At 36.3% G+C, this 23,686-nt stretch overlaps 1 protein-coding gene across 7 annotated transcripts in view; it reads right to left on the reverse strand.

The window, feature by feature from the left end:
* The window catches only part of adcy7 (adenylate cyclase 7), a 61,736-nt gene that overhangs the window by 13,070 nt on the left and 24,980 nt on the right, over positions 1–23,686 (reverse strand). For 3 of the 7 annotated variants that reach the window (XM_044106430.1, XM_044106422.1, XM_044106413.1), the window contains 14 exons: positions 18,863–19,311; positions 18,565–18,738; positions 14,392–14,589; positions 14,097–14,258; positions 13,027–13,176; positions 11,279–11,439; positions 8,860–8,971; positions 8,384–8,511; positions 7,793–7,951; positions 6,726–6,858; positions 5,891–6,079; positions 5,570–5,616; positions 2,784–2,843; positions 1,935–2,012 (listed from right to left, as the gene is read on the reverse strand). In XM_044106430.1, the coding sequence (XP_043962365.1) occupies positions 1,935–2,012; positions 2,784–2,843; positions 5,570–5,616; positions 5,891–6,079; positions 6,726–6,858; positions 7,793–7,951; positions 8,384–8,511; positions 8,860–8,971; positions 11,279–11,439; positions 13,027–13,176; positions 14,097–14,258; positions 14,392–14,589; positions 18,565–18,726 (1,739 nt within the window). In that variant the 5' untranslated portion in view covers positions 18,727–18,738; positions 18,863–19,311. The remainder of the gene's footprint in view (positions 1–1,934; positions 2,013–2,783; positions 2,844–5,569; positions 5,617–5,890; positions 6,080–6,725; positions 6,859–7,792; positions 7,952–8,383; positions 8,512–8,859; positions 8,972–11,278; positions 11,440–13,026; positions 13,177–14,096; positions 14,259–14,391; positions 14,590–18,564; positions 18,739–18,862; positions 19,312–23,686) is intronic. The other 4 variants (XM_044106450.1, XM_044106440.1, XM_044106468.1 and 1 more) reach the window with 3 other exon arrangements.

The raw sequence follows: 23,686 nt of genomic DNA on the forward strand, positions 1-23,686 counted from the left end.
GTGAGCCCTCTCTGCAATTTCTATCTTTTTAATTGTAGGCTGTTTTCCACCTTCTGGAGATTTATATTCACATCACATCAGTAGGCAATTTTCATTGTAACAAAAGTGATTCATACCTAAAGGATCAGCCAATGATATACTGCAAAAAATGCCAAGAAAACATCAAGTCATGAGGTTGTGTTGCTTCATGATCAGCCAAAAAAAACCAGCATGCATCATTTCTGAGGAGTGGATGGCAGCGGCACCATATAATATGTGTTTTATCTACAGCGTTTGAACACACATCCTACATGTAATCTACAGGATCAGCACAGCAAATCACCAAACACAAAAACATAATTGGAATGTGGAGGTCAATCATGTTTAGTGTTTTTCCTTATCACTACATGAGTGGATTATTTTTCAGAGCTCTTGATAAATCTTTTTAAAGAACACAGCCATCTGTAGATTTTTGCTCCATCTTTGTACTACGTGTAGTTCTGAGCATTTTCTGGTTATTTCATTGCATAACAGGGTTATGCAGTGTTTAGATGGATGGTCAGTGACATTTTTCAGATCTTTTAATTTTGACATCAAAGAAATACAACCTGAGTAAATACAAAATAAGTGATTATTTCAGTTATTAAGGAAACAAAGCGGCGAAAACAAAACAGACTCTACAGTAATTGCCTTGGCAACATAACTGGTTGGCTTGGCAGCACTGACTACCATGAAGCGTTGGCAATAACTAGCAATGACTGATTTAGATCACTGCTGGTGAAATTTGGCCTACTCTTCTTGAGTCTTCAAACAAGTTTTCTGACTTGAATTGTGACATCTGAGCTTAACTGAGATAGATGAGGATTGTTGAGCTTTAGATGCTATTCTAGGTTCTTCTGTGGTCTGCTGGATGAATTGTTGATGCTCACTTGAAACACTTCTGTCAGTCCAGCCCCTGTTTTAAAGGATCATCACTGTTCCATGTTTTCTCTGTGGTTCACAAAGAATCCCAAAGCCTAAGAAATGGTTAACATACATAATTGTCTTTCTCACCTATGTTAAAGTTTCTATAAATGGAGAAACCATCTTGATTTATGAGATTTACTTTTTTTTTTTTGTCTACTTCAAACTCGCAGACAAGTTCTATTTTATTTAAACAACAAGTTTAATAATAGTTGATTCATGATGTTACAACGTGGCGATAGTTACTATTGCACATAGGGCCGGGCTGGGTAGGTTGCCTCTTTCCTTAATAAAAGAAATCATAATTTGAGAACTGCATTTTGCATTTACACTAGCCAATAAAATGTATTTTATAATCTGAAATATTTAAATATGACAAAAGAGTAAAAACAGAGAAAATCAATAAGGGGGAAGATGCTTTATCATAAGACTACATATAGTAGAAGGCTATAAACAATTTACATTTAAAATGTGTTTCCTTCATGCAAATACAGAATATACTAAAATATTTTCTAAGGTGCACATGTATATTTTTCTCCCTCAGGTAAAAATGTGGCTACTATGTGACTGTAACAACAAATCTTTAACCTATATTTATCTCTGAATCAACTCCAGACTCAACACAGTAGATTAATACAGAACCTGATGCACCATAATCAAATTCATGCAGATTCAGAACAGCTGCTGCTTCACTGCAGGCAAAAGCTTTGTACTGTACATCCAATGGGACACCAGTCAGTTCAGTCTGTGTGATTTTTGCAAATATATATTGTCCTACACTTTAAGGGTATATTTTTTTGTTTATTCGGTTGCAGTCTATAGCAGCAGGATATTTGAATCTAAACATCAATTAACACTGCCAGGCATAAACCTATTGTATGTTAGCATTTCTTAATTAAACCTAAACCAGGACTGCTTAATGAGATACGTTTCATGAGGTAATGCCTACATTTACATACATAAATAAATAAACTTTAGAATGAACGGCCTACTTGCTGCTGAGCTCATCTATTGCAGTGGTCATCTCGTTGTGCAGTTGCTCATCAAACTTAGTCCTCTGGGATTTGATCCTGCACCAGAGAGCACAAGACATAATTAGGAAGCAGCAACCGGACACACAGCCACATCCGAACAGAATGAAGGAACACTAAATCTGCATTTAGGTTCATTTAGGTTCATTTTGGTTACCAAGTAAGAACATTAGTGAGAAAAGAGAAAACTAGTTTGTATCTATGTTAGAGTTTAAGGGGACAATTCAGGATGCATGGCAGTGTTTTTTAATCTATCCCAAAGGAACTTGGTGGGTTTCTGCCATATTCCCCAACTAGATCAGGAAGGAAACACTCAGAGAGATCTGCAGACCTTGATACAAAAAAAAGCCCAAGTAGGTGGTCAGTGTTAATAGCAGCATGTCAGTCCACTACTCTGAGTCTACAGCACTCATCGTTATGTGGTGCCCTGCTAAAAAAAGAGTTAGAAGTTAGTGAGATGAAGAAAACAATATTTTACTATTCAATTGGTTAGTGTAGGGAGAGCAAAAATATTTAAAAAACAGTAGTTCTCATCCTGAGGATCAAAACACCACAGCTTTATAGGTGGTGAGGAGCAGTACCAGGGTAAGGTTAAGTACTTAACATATTAAAGGGAAAGCACTAGAAGCTAAATAAAAATGAAAAAGTTAATAAAAAAAACTCATAGCCTAACATCTAAGGGATTTTTATTTTGTCAGCAATGCTTAAGAGTAAGCCCACATTGTTGTAGGGTGTGGAAAAAGCCTGGAGGCTGAGAACTACTGCACTGATTGGGTTGAGGAGCCTGTGGGTCATAAAAGCCCCACTCACTTATGGTTGCTGAGTTGAGGGGTGGACAAGGAGAATGGCTCTTCAAGCGACTCATCAAAGCTGGTGGGATCCAACAGTAAGACAAAAATACAAATGTATTACAAGAGCGCAGCTAAAACACAACGAGCAGGTCTAACCAGAAAAATCTAAACAGGAAAAATAAATGGCTTTCAATTTGTTCCAAATTAGTTTGATTCCAAAAAGGGTTTCTGACCTCATGGGTTTTTTTTTTTTTTTTGGTTGTTTGTTTTAATTTTCACACAATGCAATTAAAAACTGGACTGTAAACTAGCTCATGCTCTGTAAAAGTCAACAATTGTCAGGTGAAAGCAAAAATGGACTTAGATTTGAACTTTGACTGACCTGATCTTACACATGAACATACTTTGATTTAAACCATTTCATTGTTGCTCTTGCTACACCTTTTCCATCTTTAACCTTCTGGAAGGTCAACCTCAGTCCCACATCTCAAATGTATCCCTGTATTTAACTTCATCACCTCTGCTGAAAGAATGCATCCCACAGCATGATTCTACCACCACCTTGTTTCATGGGTGGGGTGGCATCTGTAGAGTAATGAGCATTGTTAGGTCTTCTCCCACACAACCAATAATAAACAAATCTCCAGAGGTTTTTAAAGCTGTATGTCAAGCTCTTTTTTCCTATTTAATGATAATTTGACAATCTTGGGCTGAAAGTTTAATGCTCTATCATCAGTTTATTATTACCCTTATGTGTTTAAATTATTAGCAGCTAAATTTCTCATAAGTCAGGGCTTAATCTTGCAGCTACGTTGGCCACTCCAAACATTTGATATGATGAGGTTAATGACTCTTCGTTGGTCCAGACAGAGCGTCTGAACAACAGGTAACTATATCATTGGGCCAATGCGACAACATCTTTGTAGAATATACACAATAATCTATTAGTTAGCGCTTTGCCTGAAGCAGTTGCTTATTAAACACAGCTTTAGTATCCCACTTTATCAGCAGCTAAGTTTCATTTATTGATTAAGACAAACTAACCTGTCAGTTCCATTACTTTTTGTGAAATTTTGACATGGAAAATTCATGAATTCCCATGTCCTCTTTAGTACTTAGCTGCCATGCAGAGCTTCAAGGATTTCATTGTTGCAATATTATTTGGATAGTTATGTTGAGTGTATCCACTTCAGTCATTCTTACAACAATAAGCAAATTTATAGCTGTAGTTACAGTCATTGTGCTCAGTGTGGACAGACCTCAAGACCTCAAGACCTTGGACATGAGGTTTACATGAGCAAATAAAAGATGGAAGATTTGAGAAGAGATGTGAATTGTGTGTGCAAAACTAAGTAATAATCTTACATTTTACAGTCTGCTAAACATAAATACATGTGCTTCTCTGTATTTCTTTACATCGTTTTAAACTGCGTGATTGTGAGGGTGAGTGGGAATAAAAATACCAGTAGGTATTTTGTTCCATATAACACAGTAGGAGTGTAACCAGTAAACCTTTTATGGATGCAAACTCGACTAAAAACCCACCTGTTTAGGATTGTATTTGAAACGTAATCAATTACAAATTTATTGATGGAACTTGACTTAATGTCGTGTTTTGATTGTTGATTCTATGTTGCATTGTGTTTCTGTGTTTGTTATGATTTAAAGCACTTTGAAATGCCTTGCTGCTGAAATGTGCTATACAAATAAAATTTGATTGATTGATTGATTGATTGATGGTAACATTTGTCTATAACACGGATAAATGCTAACCTTAAGATTTTGAAGTTTACTCCTAACAAAACTGCACAAAACAGCCTGATATGCCAGAAGATTGAAGTACCATATGTGACCTGATAGAGCGATGTAATGCAAGTATGAAAGTAAAGCAGAAGAATGCCAGCCAGTCATCTATTATGTCAAAACAACAGACAATGCATTAACCCACATCAACCTTCAACCCAGCCTGATCTCCTTCAACAATAACATCATTTATTCTTGATGCTTTTTTTGTAACAACAGAAAACAAATACATTCCCTTTTAATGTTGTATCTTATTTTTGTGATATACCAAATAAAAAATAGGGCATAATTGTGCACTGGACAGAAAATAGTAAATAGCTTTCAAATTAATTATGAAAAAAATTAATTTGAAGATTTTATCTCACTTCATCTCTCTTGAGTCAATACTTTATATTGAGCTGCAATTGCAGCTACAGATTTTTTGGGTCATTTTTTTCACCCTCGTTGCCTTGCAAAGAATAAAATGTTATTTTTTAGAAAACTTTAAACCACAGAGCAGCACCACACCACAAATGCTAACCATAAATGGCTACCATACATGCAAGAAAAGTGGCTTCAAATGTATACACACCACTAATACGTCTCCAAAGTCATTTTGCACCTGATCATTCCCTCAAAAAAATATATTTTCAGTGCTGGACAGGATACATGTCACATCAAGACTGTAAGAAGCTTAAAGCTTAAAGAACATTCTTTATATTACAATTTTAAAGAACATGGTGACAACTAGAATACAGATACTTGTGGCACTTTGTGCAGAAATGTATAATATAGTAACTGAAATATAAAAACACACTAAAAAGACAGGAATGAAGAGGAATGTTGCTAGTAAGTATGATTCTGATCTGCAGCATCCACATCAAGTACAACTAAATAATCAGGTTGTCATTCTGTTCAGAGGGAATCTGTGGGGAAAGCTCGATTCATTCATAATTTGTCTTTTCATTGCATTACACATAAATTATTCGGCAAAATACTTTAAGCATCTGAACTTTTCCTTACCTATCAGCTTTCTTGGAGTCGAGGGGTACGGTTCGTAAAGGGATGTCCTGAAAAAGATGGGAACAGAATTAAAATATTATTAAAAGTGTTGGAGGTCACACCCAACAAAATTCAAGGATATCAAAATTCTGCTTTATGGAATAGTTCAACCTAATAAATAAACAGGAATAAATAGGAAAATATCTGTTTGACATAAATGACTTTGTGATTACATTTATTCTGAATATTTAAGATAAGAAAAAAAATTTTTTTTTTTACCTTATGTTTTTCCAAATAATGTAAACAATATTCAAAATAAACAAGAGAATCTGGTGTGCTAACCTTGAACCGTCCTTTTGCGGCAACAATGTTTTCAGATGTAAAGCCCTCCCGGCTCTGTAGGTGGGCAAACGGTTTGACGGCCCCCCAGGTTTCAAGGTAACGGGTCATACGGACCGACGCCCTCATCTTCAGTCCGTCATTCACCCTAGGTTTAGTAGTGCTCCGGGTGCTCTGTGATGGATCCCTCGACTTCACACACACACATGCAGAAAAGTTACTTAGCATTTAATGTATGCAGCATACATAACTTTGAAATTCCAGAGATTTCATAATTTCTCAAGAAGATTCTCTTTCTACTTCTGTAGGAATTACAGATGCGACTTATCACCAAAGCGTTCAGTTAAAGAAAACAATAATACTGTTTCAAGTGGTTCGAACAGTATCATTTTCACCTTTTTTTCAAAAAATCATTTTCACCTTTTATTCTAAACAAGCTGATATAATAGGCTTTGCTGCATACGAAACACTAATCACATCTTCTTTAAAGGAAAACAAGTTAAAATCAAACCCCAAAATATTAAATCCAAAAATATTGGGATTGCAATAAAACCGGACTCTACAACGGTCAACTCAGGTACATAAATACAATTTCATGAAACTTTTTTTTCTTCAGATTTTTCTGTACGAAACCGCTAATAATTTTTTCTACTTTCACAATTATGCAATTCATTTCTGTTGGTCTAACACATAAAATATGTTGATTTTTGTGTTTCTGGTTTTAAACTGGTAAAATGAGAAGCTTTCCAGAGGTCTGAATCCTTGCACTGTTTTGATAAAAGGGTTTTCACTCTTAGTCCTAAAGTTGTTGTATAAATAAGCTTGGCTGGGAACATACCCTCGGATCGATGACTAGATATGTCTTAACATTGAGTTCATTGAGGTAGGAGTCTCTCAGGTGGCCGTTTCCCTCTTCAACTTCATAGGCCTTGTTCAGGTGCTTCAGAGTTGCCTCTGTGATGTGGACACGCCTAAATAGATAAAAAAATAAAGAAAATATTTTGACATTTTTGGGTCACTTAGTTTTATTAATCCTCTTTTAAATCAGTACACAGTGTTCTATAATCCAGAAATAAATCCTGGTCATGAATTTTATTTAAAAAAAGAAAATGGCAAATAGAAGGGCGATGGTTAAGCCTCAGTTTATGGGACGGTGGAATCACATGTATATACAGTATGTATGTTATGTATGCATGCTTCTAATATTTAGGCCAACATATCCGTATCACTCTGTGCAAATACAAATTAAATTAATATCTTTATTATATAAGACATTACACAGAAAAAGTGAAAATGTTAAGAGCACATGCACTCAGAGTTTTGTAAAAAAAAAAAAAAAAAAAAGGATAAAGGCCATAAAATAATCCTGTAATGCATAAATAGGGATAATCTTCTATTTTACACATTTTTGGTTGGATATTGAAATGATATCCTATAGAAAACATGTAGATGTACATCTGCAGCTCCTTTTCAATGGGTTATATTCCTTGGTGTATGAAAAAAGTGAAATCAATCAAAGTCTAAATTGACAGCTGAAACCTTAAAGACCAGATACCAATATCAGACTCATATTACATAAAGCCCTAATATGTAGCATAAGGCTTTTGTAATATTTCCTAATATTGGGAAATATTAGGAATTTAATATTTTTCCAATATTAAATAAGAAATATTTAATATTTTCTATTAAATATTTCCTATATTGAAAGAATTTTACAAATCTTTACTCTTTAAAAATATTTCCTATTAAATAGGAAATATATAATATTTCGTATTTAGGAAATATTACATGTGTCCTAATATGTAATATTACACAAATATTAAAATAGGCCCATGTTGGTTCCCTGAATATGAATAAATATCAGAGTCATTCAGTATATGTAGCGCTGAAAGTGTTGCTACTTACCCTGGGAGGCCTCCTGACTCCATGTGATTGGCCAGCGTGACGTCATGTGACCATACATCAAACTGCCACTTTCTGAGGCCAATCACACCGCAGAGCACGTTACCTGAGTGAACACCCACTCTCATGTTGATGTCTATTTCAGTGGCATCCCGTACCTGCCTGGAGGAGATTTCAGTAAAATTAAAGGCTCAGTATAAACATAATGTGTATCTGTCCAATAAAGCAACAAAGCAGCATTGATGTTCCTTCTGTGTCTATGTGAAACACTGCTGTCTGACTGACAAGTTTATACATGTTAACTCACTGCTGATGCATTACTTTTTTTAAATCAATATTTTGTAATTATATATCATTACTCTAAATTCAGTACAGCCAGAGAAAACTCCAGTCACTCTGGCAATTTATGTGGGCTCTCATTGAGAGGATATTATCATATCAACATTCTGATTGACAAAGCTTTCAAACGTTTCACTGAAATTTTAAAATGTTCATGATCACGGTCTTAAATGCACGATATGGTTATACAGACAATAATTCTCATGTAAATGCTAATAAATTTGGCAGATAAGAGGTGATGGTTGGCAGACTCACTTGATAGCTTCACACATGTCCAGACCCATTTTAACACAGTTCTTAGCATGCATAGGCAGTGACACCGGCAGGCCTGACACACAGTAGTAGCAGTCTCCAAGGATCTTGATTCTCATGCATTCATTTTCCTGCAAACATTAAGAGAGATTCACTCCAAGACTGTTATGCAACCAGGCAAATAAAAAGGGAACAAAAGATGCATATAAATAGGACACTGCTCAGTTCAGTAATTTTCCTTCCTACTGTTCTGCAGGATGCACAGGTTTCTTTACGACATTCTAAAACAGAAAATGTCCTGTCCCAAATTAAATTAATGTAATCATTAGATCACAGCAGTTACAAGCTACAATATTTTAAGGTTCAAGCTAAAAAATTGTGGCTACAAAAAGAAAAAATAGGCATTCAATCTAAGAATTCAACTCCTACATGACTGTTTGTTTAGGTCATAAAGGTTAAAATACCATGTTTTACCTCACCTTGGCAATTTGGTCAAATTTGCCAAACAGTTCATTGAGCATATGTACAAGCTCTTTAGGAGAACAGTCACTGGCCAAACGAGTGAAGCCAACAATGTCTGCATACAGAATGCTGAAAAAGTAAAAAAAAAAAAAAAAAAAAAAAGCATTAACAAATATTTTTCAAACTCTAAAAGCGATTACTTATACCCTTCAACATTTTTACCATTTGTCAACTTACAACAAAAAGTCTGTTTTTGAGATTTTTATGTGATAGACCAACACACGAAGAAAAAATTTTTTTCTATTAGGCACAACAAATGTCTCAGCAACATAATGAAAATGTACTCAATAATTATTGGGACAAACCAGATGGATGTGTCGTTACTATAGCAAATCTGGTATTTACAGAAGTGCCTAGAAAAAAATCCCATTTGCAGTTTATCACAAGCTCTCTGGGGAACATAAACATGGATAAAAGGGTGCTTTTGTCAGAAGAGACCAAAATTAAGGGGTTTGCCCAATATGCAAAACTAAATGTGAGGTAGAAAACGCAACACCCATTGTTGGGTTTCTTCACATTAAGAAACCTTCTTTTCTTAATATGAAACATAATCAACGCATGTGCATGTGTTAGAATTGCCCAGAATCATAAACCTAATGATGTGCGTTATGAACCTAATCATACACTAAAATGATGTCAACAGATGTTTTCCATCCAACCTGATTATGAGCTATTTTGCAAAGAATGCGCAAATATTTCAGGCTTGAGGTGTAAAAAGCTGATAAAGACAAAACCCCAAAGACTTGCAGCTGGAATAGCAGTAAAAAGCGGCCTCACCATGTACTTTCCCAATGGGGACAGAAAAGATTTTACACCACAAAGCTTTTTATTTTTTATTTTGAAGTAACTTTGAAAACAATGCACCACTTTCCTTCCAATTCATGTCAGTGCTTTGTTATGTTGATCTGTCCAAAAATAATCCAGCTAGACGCTCTATTTTTGTCCCATGAATTCCTTTTAAATGGTTGAACATAGAAATTGATATCAATCTCTTTAAAGTGAACAGTTAAATGTTTAATAAACTAGAAAATTTAAGCTACAATTGTGTTTTTATTTATTTTTTCTTCCCAGAACTGAGTCAAAAAAGGAAGACATTCTTTTAATCCTTATAATCAGTACGGCTTGTGACACGGAGTAAATAGCTTTAGACAAAAAAACACCTGGCTCACTCTACCATTGACCCCCAGTGCACTTAATCAGTGATTCACTAAAAAGACTGACTGTCTCACTGCTGAATCATAGATTCAGCACAATTTCAGCTTTCTGTCAGCAAACCTCAGAGGGAAAGTGAAAATATTTTTGACGTTTCAAGAGATCCCAACACCACAAGGGAAACCAGCAGGGAATTAATGTAACTGGCCTCAGTGGGATTGTAACAAACTCCTAAAACTGCAGCAGCTACTTTGTTCTTTGCTTTAGTTTGACTTAAGCGTGCTATTCTTAAAAAAATATAACAAAAGGATATTATTTCAGTATCGAAATTATGCCACCATAAATGCAATATATTTTCCACAATAATGCACAATGTTGAGTATGTAGGGTGCTGAATGAGCTAAACATGCAATAAGATACGCTCCATGTGGTAGATGATTACAGGTACTCTTGAGTATGGTCTGACTTGAAATGACCCCGTGTTGAAATGCAGAGGGCCACAGATGCTGCACAGTCTTGAATTGTTCTACAGCTTGACTAAAAATGGCCAGGTGCTTTATGAGTCTGCCAACACAGCTAATCACAGCTTTGACCGAGGTAATTACAGGGAAAGAGTAAGGTGCACAGTCTGTCAGTCAGCACCCTTTTACTGTAGCCTTAGATGAACATAGAAGAAAAAAAGCAATAAGGCTGCTTGCTCAGGAAAACCATTATAATAATAAACTACACTCACATACTACTGTATGTCTTTTTTAATGCCTGATGTGCTTTTATCTTTATTTCTATATTTTGTAAGCCAGATGGAAAAGTGTTTTAACATACTTAAACTTGTCCACACAAAAGCTATTTTGAAACAAATTTACTGGTAAGCCATTGGTCAAAGCTCACTTTAGCTTGCCCTAATATCTGTCAGCACTTACTAAATGATGAAACCCTCAAACAAAAAAACAAAAAAACTTGTATCTGGGTCAGTGCACCAAAAACACACTTATCTATAGTTTTATAATAACTTGTTAGTACAAGCTCCTTTTGATGTGCTCCTTCGGGCTTTCGCACAACACATACTTATAGGATTTATGAAAAATCTGCTCTCAGAATGTTGCAATGCATGGTCAGTAACATAAGAGTCTTTACTATTTAAAAATAAATTGTTGAACCAGGAAGTCAGACATTAAACTGACAGGAACTACAGGCAACATAAAACATTTAGTGTTTTGGTCATACCTGACATTCTCATGCCTCTTCACGTAAAGGCTATGAAAGTTGTTATCCTTCACAAGCCGCTGCTGCTCGACTTTATCTTTACACTCTTTCAACCTCTCCATTATTGCCAGTTTCATCTTCATAGAGATATAAACGGGGAGCACAGACTGCAGCAAGTTCTCCTACAGACACACACAGACACAAAGATTATCTGTTAAATAACTGTAATCAAGGCAAGTCTGCAAATCATGCCTATTTTTGACTGTTGTGTTTAGATGAAAGGTCCAGCCCAAAAAGGAGAAAAAAAAAAAAACTACTTCTGTCACACGTTTTCGTTCCAGTTCACTTTCCAATAATATTTTTGGACACAGCACTCTGTATGGAGCTAGCTTCTTTAGCAATAATCTTTTGCGTCCCATCCATTGAGTTAATAAATGTCTCCTGGACAAGTGTGAAGTCGACAGTTTTATCTATAGTGGTCTTACAATTCTACTTTTCTGTGTATTTGAAACTTTTGGCTGCCTTTATTGACGGTAGTCAGATAGGAAGATATGCAGCAAAGTCCCAAGATCAGGAAACAAACCCTGGATGGCTGCATTGAGGGATATGCTCTCCCTACACCCCACAGTCAGAAAATTAGCCATCTTACATTTATGATAGAAATCCTTAATTTTACAAGCACAAGTTGTAACACTGGAACTCCTTTTGGCAGCTTTTTGTTTTGTTTTGTATAAACTTTTTGATAACCCAATAATTACAGTCTCTTTAGATAATGAGTTTTCCCAAAAGCAAAAACATAAAACACTATTTGAGTCTGTGAAAACTAATACTAAACTCATGTTTCTACAGTGGCCAAAGGCCAGAGCAGTGTTCACAGTTCATTAGCTTAATTAACAGAATTTAGAGAGACAACTTTTTATGAAATGAGTAATCTATTCTTATGTCACCAGGAGGGCAGAGGGTTGCATGCTCTGACTACATGAGATGAGCCCAGGCTTGTGCAATTTATTCCCTAAATCTTTTCACATGAGCAATGACTGTGAAGACATTTCAAACACTGGACATCAATTGTAGTGAATGTGAGAGAATAAACCTCACATTCTTCTGATGCACTATGCTGCTGGACAATAAAAAATTGGTTTCAAAGGAACCAGAATCTTCTAGGTAGATTTTCAAAACAGTTTTACCTTCTTTTTTTTCTTACCAGGGATTTCGATTTTATAAACACAGATTTTGCACTATTTGTAATTATTTATCAATGTTTTAATATTTTTTTATGTCATGATTAATGATTACTGTCTGTAAACACTTCAATAAATTACCTACATATTCAAGGAGACAGAAACTAATTTAAGACATTTAAGGGTGATGTAACTTGACAGGGATTTGTGCCAAAAAGACCACAGCAAAGTCAATATGAGAACCATCACAGCCTTTTGCTTAGAAATGAATTATGATTGGCTATTTTCATAATTTATCAACAGCCCCTGTTTTGGTACAGTAAGATATTCATTCCATGCAAAAGCAAAGGCTTTGCCATATACCCACACAGCTGCAGTGATGTGACCCAGTACATCTCTTTAGAAAAGAATACAACACAGTTGAATAATTGTTTCTTACATAAGCAAAACTTTCAAGGGCTTTTGAAACATTGCACAGGTATTCTCATGAAATCCTGTCTACTTCCTGGACAAAATGCAGCTATTCAGCCAAGTCTGCAACATAACATGAAAAGCTCTCGGAAGGTCAAACTTTTTGTTTCCACTAACCTGCTGTCTCTTTTCTATCTCAAGCTTCACCCGCATGCTTAGGCACCTCAGAGTATCCTGGAAGGTCTGCCTTAGCGTTTTTTCCATCAGAACCTTGTGAAAGGCTCCGACTCCACAGCCGCACAGAAACACCACAGCATTGGACAGCAACTGCACAGAGAGACACAGTAGCGCATAGGGTAACAGTTTTAGTGCACAATTTACATACACTAACCATGCATATCATATTTAGTTTTTAAATTCGTCCTCCATTAAGTATTTAGACTAGCAAAATCCTGCTTATATGTATTTGTATATGTATTACATTCAGTAAATCAGAATGTCATTGAACAGTTCATTTATATCAGAATACTATTTTAGAAAGTGAAACTCATGTTACAAATATTCATTAAACAGAGTGGAAAATATATATATATATATATATATATATATATATATATATATATATATATATATATATATATATATATATTGAAATTTGTTGAATACAGTTTATAGTTCAAGAAAATACAAAATACATTATCTTATATAATTAGGATATTAGATAAGAACTAAAAAGAAACAGTAGACAGTCCTTTACAAGCTCTAGAAAGAGAGCAGGCCACCAAAAGTAAATTAAAGAGAATCTACAGTCACTTGTATTCATGGAAAGTTGAGTGAAAGGAAAAAGTGTGTCTGAAAAAGGAGCTCATTCACCAGATATAAATGCAGACTTGATAGGATTGTACTTCAATGAACAGCAAATTTGCTTCACCAGTGTGGAGAAACTACGATGTATTGTCAAAAGAAAGACAAAAGACTGAATGTGATATTCAAAATTTCTGACAAACTGAATTGTTGGGTTTCCACTCCTGGAAAAAACATTTGAAATATATCAGCCTTTGATTTTGTTCTAAATGAACTACTGAAACAAAGAGTTTTTAACAGTTCCAAACATTTTTGTAAATCAGAGCAACATTGTTAGCATTGTAAATCCCCATAATTTGTTCTGCATGTGAGATTTGGTCTTGTGTCAGCTGTGTATGAAGATTTTAAAAGTTGCAGGATATTTCTTGTCCAGTGGTTTTTACCTGATTAGCAAGGTAATCTTTTGGGGTGCCGTCACTTGTTAACCTCAGTGTGAGGATCATAATGTGAGACAGCGAGGTGATGACACTCAACACCACAGCGTGCCACAGCTGGAATGGCAGCATGGTATACACTGTGAAGATGATGAAGAGGAAGAAAGGCACCTGAAAAAAACAAGAAGAAACATTTATAAATCAGAAAATGTATATTTCAACTTGATCACATTTGCAGGAATTGCAGCTGCTGATGACAACAATTCAAACTTTAGTCTGTGAACCCTGGTGAAAAGTGAGGTACCTGTTCCCAAGGAAGGATGACAGTCTTACTGAAGATGAAGGCATATCCCATGATTAGATGTGTGGCCCAGATAACCACACCCAGCAAGAACCTCAGTCGTTGTGAGTAAAGTTCTGTGCACACCAGTATTAATACAATCACGAACACACACAAGCTGCTGCTCACCACACTCACAAAGGCACGATGATCCTTTGTTTCCTGCAGTAATAACATGGAGAGAAAAACAAAAACATCTGTTATACCGTACCAATCAAATAGCTATATTATGTTTAGTTCTTTAAATTTAGATCTACAAACAGGTTTTCTGTGATTGACCTTTCAGATGTAGTTAAAATTACTAAACAAGGAGCCCATTTTATATTATGAATATGTCTTATTGGTGAGGTAAAGTACGTTCACTGCAAAAACACAAAACCATCCCAATTATTTTTTGTCTTGTTTCTAGAGTAAATATCTACACTTGAAATAAGACAAAGCTAACTTACAAGTGACTATTGAGAAAGATATAGGATCTTATTCTAAGTAAATAAGTCCTTAATATTGATTCTAAAAAGTATTAGTTCCCTGGGCAAACTATTTCACTAATAACATGGGGAAAATATCTTGTTATAAGTTGAATAATCTGCCACTGGAACTAGTATATTTTAAAATATATTAAGGAAGTATGGACCTAAAACAAGATTGTATTTCTTGCTGAAAAGTTACTTGTAAGTTTGCTTTGTCTCAATTGAAGTGTACTAAGATATTTGCACTAGAAACTAGACAAAAAATACTTGGTAAGATAGTATGTTTATGCAGTGTTTTTTCAGGCAGCTCTCTTACTAGAATATGCTAAGCTCAAACTTTTTCACTCTTTGTCACATCACAATAACAAACTTCAATGTAAGTTTTTTTGTATTTTACATGACAGACCAAGAAATTTGCTGACGTCTACCTCTACCTCCAGTGGTTATTAGGCGAGAGGCAGACTATACCCTGGACAGGTCAGCATTACAGCGAGGGTTAGGTGAAGAGAAAATCTGCTGATGAATGAGTTCTGAAGGCAAATGCATTCATGGAAACATTAAGTGTTTCTCCGCCTGGTGAGAAAATTTCACGGTGTGACTGGAAGCTAAGGTGGGAGTTGAAGTGTGAATCGGAGAGAAAGCAAGGGGTTAAATAAGCGCTCTGCAGAGAGACAAACTCAGAGAGTCAGTGTTAATAGATCTCTGAAAGGAGAAGGCCATCCCTGCATTGTATGTTGAGCCTGCTGGTTACCATGGCAGCACTGGAAAAGGACAGTTCTTAACTAAACCCCTTCAGCTCTCCGTGTCTTAATGAAAACCTTTCTTGCCAGAGAAAAAGAAATGATTTTTCTTTTACCAGGAAAATGAAGGAAACTCACAGGAATGCATACAATTCTGTTGTGCAAAAAAAAAAAAGTAGGAAAAAAAAATTATTGCAGTTTTTCCTTCAACATTTCAGTTTCATGTGTTATTTTTACAGCAACAAGACAGATAAAAATTATAGCTAATTCTACAAACACATGGGATGAAAAAGCGATAACTGGGTAACACAAACATTGATTAAAACCAGACCTCAATCAAGCTAAAATCTGAAAACGAGGGCTTAAAATGTACCAACTGATTAGTTTTTCTTCTCAACAAAGCTCTGTCGGTTCATATCAATCACCAAAACCAGTTTGTGGCTAATGACTTTCTACTACTGGTTGCCTACTCTTTTGTATTCAACTTTTACAAGCTCCACTCCAACATTTCTTTCCCAACTTCTCTGTTCCCCTGGAAACAAATACACTTTCTAACTCATGTGGACACAAGAGAGACATTTTAGGTGAACAAAAAGAATCTAAAAAAAAAGTAGCTGCTGAAAAACAGAAGAAAAGCTGACTGATTGAATGTCAAGGGATGGACCAAGGACCAAGTGAGTCTTTGGTGTGAATGAATATATATGCTGCCTAAATGTCTTAATGGGATGAAAAAGCCAGAAAACTCTGATGGAGGAGTTTGTGTATGAGCAGGAGAGAAAATCACACCATGTTTATGTGCACGTGTGGAGTGTAAACATGAGGGATGGAGCTATTGTGTGGGACTGAAACAGGAGAAAAAGGGAGTGTGCCACACAGCCTGCAGCAAGACAATAGTAGGAAGGTTGGGTTCATTTTTTCCTATACAGGAAAGTAATATAATCTATGCTGACAGAAGATGTCAGTTTAGTACGATGGGCTGGACTCACTAAACTGCGACTTGCTTCGTGCCAAAATCAACAATACGTTCCGATCAGCAGAAGCCAGGAGCATAATTGCCATCTGAACACACTGACAGCAAAATGCTTTATGTTTTAAATTTGTGTAGTTTTTATGACTCTGGTTTTGACAGCTGGCTCAAGTAGGCAAAGACATTTGAACATTATGTTGTCTTTTCAAACTACATCTGCTCTTGAGTTGTCCACTTCTACAGCCAAACAACAGAACTGAAATATAAATGTTTCAATGCTGCCCTCCGTTCCTTCCAGTTACATAACATCTCTCTTTCATGTCACTCACTCACTACTGAAGAAAAGCTATGATGTATTTATATGCATGTGTGCATATAAAAGCAGTGAATTGTATCTATAAACTAAAAACTGTATTGAAATAAATACAGTGCCTTGCACAAGAATTCAATCACTTTAACTTTTCAAAATGTTTATTACAATGCAACTACAAACTTCAATAAATTTTGTTGACATTATACAGTATTTGGTAGATCAACACAAAATGCAAACATAGAGGAAAACCCAAATACAAGGAGGACAACAAGATTCATCCTGAAACTTTTAGATTATGAACCAAGAACCAAGGTTTACTGTTTTGTAGATGGCTTGCCAAATCGCATTGTAGGTTTAGCATGTTATTTAAAAGATTTGTCTCCAACTATCACTTACTTTGCTAGCTAATGTTAAGTTTTAACAGCCTCCAGAAAAGACTGGTTTGTCTGTTTAACTAGTTTCTGGCTTGTTCGGTTTATTTGACTTATTTGACTATATATTTAAAGTTTCCAATTTAATAATAATAATAATAATAATAATAATGAGATTCTGTGAGCCATACTGTCTGAATTTGTACTTAGAAGTATCAACAGAGCATATGAACTAACATGCAAATTCCTTCAAATGTTCACATTAACAGCTTAATCAGGCTCTTACTGATATATTTGTTTACTTAGCAATTTGAAATACTGAAAAAGTTCATTGGTGTAAAACTTGTTGACTTAGCCATGTAAGATATGGAATCCAAAAAAACTAAAATAAGCAAAGCAAAACAGAACTAAACTAAAGTTATAGGAGGCCTCCGATTACGGCTGTTCATTATGAATCATCCACTCATCCGTTGTCTTTACTCACTTATGCTTGAAAGGTTTCTGTGGTGGGAATAGAGAGCCTATCTCTCGCAGTAATTGGGCGAGACGGGACAGGTCACTAGTTCATTAGAAGGAACACACAGGACAAACAGGCATGGAGAGGCACTTTCATACTTAAGGGCAATTTAGAGATTTAGAGTAACCAGTTAAGCTAATGGACCTAGAGAGAACCTGTACAATCACAATTCGAAAGACTGCATACCGGGATCTTTTTGCGTCAAGGCAACAATGATGGCAAGGTATGACAGTGAAACGCTCATCATTAAAAAACCTTTTCAAATTGTCTGAAAATGGGTTTTAAATACTTGTAAATAGAGTGGACAACTTTTGGTCACCATATTAATCATAAATGTAGAAGACAAAAATATCAGAGTAACAATTTCTTCAGTTAAGGTTAAAAGTACTATTTCTGGCCAAGTTTCTGTTTATCATACAGTCATACTCTAAGGAATAACAGTTAAAATACATTCATTTTTAAATTAGCATATTTTCGCACAACAAAAAGCAATTTTCTTCTTTTGTTCTTCTGACAGTTCTACCATTCAGACTTTGGATTAACCAGAGATTTATCACAAGCTCGGTGGAATGTGTCATGATACCTCATGGGAGGTATATTCCAAGAAAATCAGGTCTGTGACAAACTGAATGTCTTTCATCACATTGTGCACATAAAGTAATGAAAGAGTTTGATCTGGAGCAGCATGTGTTGATTAAACCACTATGTTTGCTTTCCTACAGAGGCAAAGCAATTTAACAATTGATCAGATCTGCTTACCAGTTTAAGGGCTAAGAAGAGACTGAGGAAAACTCCACAACAGAATATGGAGAGGCCCAGCAGAGCCAGTGGCTGATACTGGCTGATGCAGGAGAATCTGCGATACAGTGCCTCATTTTTGAGCTCCTGGTTATTCAGCAGGTACTTTCCCTTGGCTGGCATGGCTAACAGTTCCTACAGAGGCAAAGCAGTTGTTAACAAGGAGCTGCAGAACGCAGAAGTGTGTGTCTCCACCACTTCCTTTGAGTAAGCACAACAAAAGTTTACTATAAAAGGAAGCAAAAAAAAAATTACCAACCTTTATTTGGTAGGAGCGTGGTACTAGCTCATGACAATCAAGTAAAACTTGTGTCTTTCCTTTGTCGTGGCATCCTTATTGTTTTTGTTGTCTGTCACAGCTTTGTTGTAGCTCCCTCCAACACTTGTTCCCTCCGTTTTTATCTCTCTTTGTCGCTCTTCCCTGTTGCTAGTCTTTTTTGTGTCTTTTATCCTCTATCTGTTGTTGGCAAGCAAGCCCGCCTCATCCTTTGCCAACTACTGTGCGTTGCTCCCGTCAGTGGGTTTGAGTAATAAAGCCCAGGGCTTGGAGACACAAAAGAGGAGGGAAGATTAAGCGAGAGGAGGGAGGAGGGCACGAAGAAAGAAGAGGGAAGAAAACAGGAGCTGATGAGAAGTGCAACAAAGGTCAGCAGAGCTCCGATGAGGATTAAGGATGTAACGGAGCAGATAGGTAGTCCTTACAGGCACCTGGAAGGAAAAGGCAATAATAAGAACAATAGCATTTTAAAGGATTAAATAGTTTCAAACTTGACACTTCAAAGTCATAGATCAATGTCTATTCTTCTTATTCTGTGAAAATGCAAAAAGGTGTTTTATGTAATCATTTAAATGTGTATTTACTGTTTATTTGACTCTTTGGCAGTCTGGTTTAAGAACCACGCACAGTACTACAAAAACAGCTCTGGCTGGTTATTTACGTTTCAGAGGCTCTGCTCCCATTTGAATGTCTTCATTCCTAAAGAAAGTGTTTTAATTTTATTTGGTAATTTTGAATCAGAAAAAATAAATAAAGAAATCAGCATTGGTCGTAATGATCAACTTATAGTTGCAGCCATTGTAGAGACAGGAGCTTCAAAATGGTCTCAGTTTCGCACTGTTTAGTAAGTAAAGGCAAAGAGTTATATTTGAATCAGACATTGCAAAACCAATCAGAGAAACAATAAGAGGTGAAAACAGAAATAAACTGCAGAGACTAATTACAGCTCAAAACAAAACATTTCAGTACCATTTCCTGTTTCAAAATAAAAGCTCTTTCTTCTAGTTTAAATAGGCATTTTAATAAATTCTAATTAACTTACATAGCTGATTGTCTTAAGTTAACGCAGTCTTGTATGATGTTTGTTACTATTTTTTAACAACTGACATTTTACAACAATTTAGTTTTATTATTTGACAGGACAGTACCTCCATATGCTGATGGTACATTTTTGTTTCTGCCAACATTAACCTTATAAATAGTCACTTATTGGGTCAAAAGAGACAAAAGAGAGTTTATTATTTTAGGTTGTAATAACCTGAAATGTGCTATTTATCTATTGATGAATTCACAGCTTCAACTTCATGAGCTTTTGAAAATCCAGACAAAACCATAAGGTATTCAAATTAAGATATTTGCTCTACATCCTACAATCAACTCAAAATAAGATCTATAAATAAAATTGAGCTGACTTGAGAACATGAGCAATCAAGGATTTACAAATTTAAGAAGTAAAGCTACCCAAGTTAAGACTTTAGAATGAACACTCTTTCTTTAAATTAATTCAGGTTGAAAAAGTAAATCCGTACTCATTTTTAAAATGATTTTCATGTTTTAACATTCTGAGGTACAAATTATTAGGAAATATATGACTCAAGAGGACAGCTGTGAGAGAGAAATATAAATATCCGGACTGCTCAGGGAAGAAAAAAGCTTATTCATACCTTAACTACGCAACGGCAACAATAAAGCAACTCCTTATCTCTGTTTGTGGAAGGGTTTTAGCTCATCTCTGCCACAACGGTCAGCAGACACAGTCATGACTTCATCCACAAATAGGCTAGCTGCTTTGGAGTCATTTACCGAAGAATACACAGTTGTGGAGTTACCACTTAAACTGTCACTCAAAATCTTTTAATTTTCATTCAGCTGAACTAACAAGACTAACCAACAAACCCACATATGTGGCTGCTCTGTGAGATACATAAATCAAACTGAATTGGATGTAGCTTGTGAATTTAGACAAACTATTATTACAGCTCACAAACTGGAAATATTACATCATTTTGACTACTAGGTCATAAATTAAAGTAAGCAGAAGTGTTCAAAAGACACTTAAATAGTTTAAGTTTGATGTTGACTACTAGTGTTTGTATTACGTAATTTCTGTTCAGCCTTACTTTTTTGTCACCGCAGACCGGCGATTTTACTGCGGCGGGGAGGGGGTGTCACTTGGCGAAACTTTTAATTTTTGCGCCGATTTTCCCCTTATGACGATCTTAGAGCGTTCCGAGTTCTAAGATTGTCGCTTGCAATAATGGTAACCGATCCTCCTGAGGTGTATCGACTGATCTGGTCCAGTCGGTAGAACGTTGGGACCGCTCCGATCTAAAATCGGGCATATATTCAACAACACTGTCTTGGTAACTTTTAACTCAGCGTGTGGGGTTTTCCCTAACTGGGAGCGAGAACGCAACCTGTTGAATGTGACAGGTAGCCAATCAGAAAGCGCCCTGACGTAAGCACGTAGGAGATTCCCAAACAGCCAACACTGCGAGACTTCGGATTAGTGCACAGCGCAGCAAATAGAGCGGCTCCACCCACCGTCATTTATCAAACGCCTTTTCTTTTTGTTACGTCTTTTATCGCTTAAAATGAGCCCACAAACTATCGCTACTGCTTCTACATCGTCATCCGTGTTTGTTTATTCTAAATTCACGTATGTATGTTGGGGGTTTTACGGAATTTTCTTCTGGAATCGGGATGTTCCTGAGTGGAATCGGTTCGTGTGTGGTGTGTTGCTCCTGCCGTGTGGCTGGACACACGAACCGATCGAACCTGTTGTACTTTAACCGGCTCGTGTTGTGTGTGGTCACAGAGATTTGGAAAATCGGCCGAGAATTCTTAAATCGTGCCGTGTGAACCAGACTTAAGACTCACAAGCTCTACTCCTTTCCTCTCGTCTCGACAACTGCCTTAGCGCGCGCTGACTCTGGTCGCTATGGTAACGTCTACACATCCCTTCAAAATAAGATACAGATGAGCCACAAAACGAACATTTTATTTTGTGAAAATTTTAACTCTCGACAACGGAAAATTAATGGGAGCCCTGAGCTTGTTTCTCTGCAACGAGACGGTCCCATCTGGGAGTGATGACACTATAACACCCGATGTGTGTTTGCTTATGCACAGGGTGCTTGGTTGCTACGTGGCGAGGCAGTTTGAAGCTTCCTTGTCGCCGCTTATTACAGGCTTCGACTGTGGGAATCACCTACCGGCATAAATCCATCCCCTTGTCTCTTCTCTGGGCCTTTTCCCCTTCACGACGAAACTTTCCAAAGACATCTGATCTGTTCCTTACTCATTTTGATGCTTGTAGGCTCAATGTTGGCGCGCAAAACGTAACCGAGGGAATCTGGTTAAAAGAATTTCAAAATAAAAGATCCTTCAGACTTAGATAATACATAAAACGGAAATATTTAATTATTTTTTGCGTGGTACCAGTTGGTTCACGGACCGGGGGTCAACTGCCTTAAGGCATACGGTAGTTCGGGCAGTGACGACGCCGTCACATTGCCAAGCCAGCGTTACTGATATCTGGTGAGGAGGTTCGGTAGCCAAGCTACTGTGCCAACACGTGGGAGAGACTTGCGAGATATGCCTGTTCTCCTTATAAGTGTGCGCCATTGATAAGTAAGTTGCGATATTTGAGTGTTTACTGCAGCTAAATTAGTGATTTGTAGTTTATTAGTTTGCCATTATTTCACCTGTTGCTAAGTCCGAGCTATCTGCTATATGTGTGTACTGTAGGTTGTGCTGAACATACATATCTACTTGACGGGCGCAGAGGCATCGTTATTAGTTAACTTGTTTTAGTTTTGCTTGTTAATAGTAATTTTGAAATGGAGCTTATTTAGGTTTTATCTATTTCCTTCTTGCTTTATCTAAGGTATAATGGGATGGTGTAATGTGTATTCATAGGACACTTTGAACTTATTTTCTGTATTTTTGTTTATTCTAGGAAACCACACACTCACGCAGACACACCGAAACACACATTTATGCCCATCCATGTTCAATTGGATCAAGATCTGTTATACAGTTTAGAATACAGAACAGTTAAAAGGATTCTGCCTCGTGTCTTCATTATTCCATCTGCTGCACCTCATTCTAACATCTGGTCCTGAGCTGAATCCTGGCCTAAGTGGTGTTCTGGCCGACACTCCAGGATGAGAGCAATGATAAACATGAACAGTGCCTTACAATCCTTCAACCCTAGAGCAAACTCACCTACAAGAAGTATGAGCTGTGTCTAAACAATTTCAATGCCAAAGGAATTTTTAATGACAATGACATTTTGTTAGAGCTCAGTTTGATAGACCAAGACAAGGAGTGAATTATTATGAAGTGGAAGGAAAATTACACATAGCTTTTTTTTTTTTTTTTTACAAATAAAAAACTAAAAAATGTGTGTTTATATTCAGTCACTTGTTGTCTTTGAGCTTCAGATAAAATCCAGTACAACAAACCAACTAAAAAATTCATCTTACAAGTAAAGTCCAACTGTGCAACTTAATTCCAGTGTAAGTTCAGCTATTTCATGTACCCCCCAGAGGTTTGTTGGAAAACATTATTGAATAAACTGCATGTAGGTAGGTACTTTATTAGTCCTCTATTGTATTACAACAGTATCATCAAAGAAAGAGTGCATAAAGTAACTTTGGAGCAACTGCAGAGATCCACAGCAGTTTACATGCAGCCTTTTCCACAAACATGTCTAAACTGGTGTTGATTTTCAAGTTTTACAAGACATGACGATCGTAAGTGGTTAGGTAGGAAGAAACTAGACTTTATTGTTTTGTCTCA

The sequence above is a fragment of the Gambusia affinis genome, linkage group LG02, assembly GCF_019740435.1.
Source record: "Gambusia affinis linkage group LG02, SWU_Gaff_1.0, whole genome shotgun sequence".
NCBI classification, from domain to species: Eukaryota; Metazoa; Chordata; class Actinopteri; order Cyprinodontiformes; family Poeciliidae; genus Gambusia; species Gambusia affinis.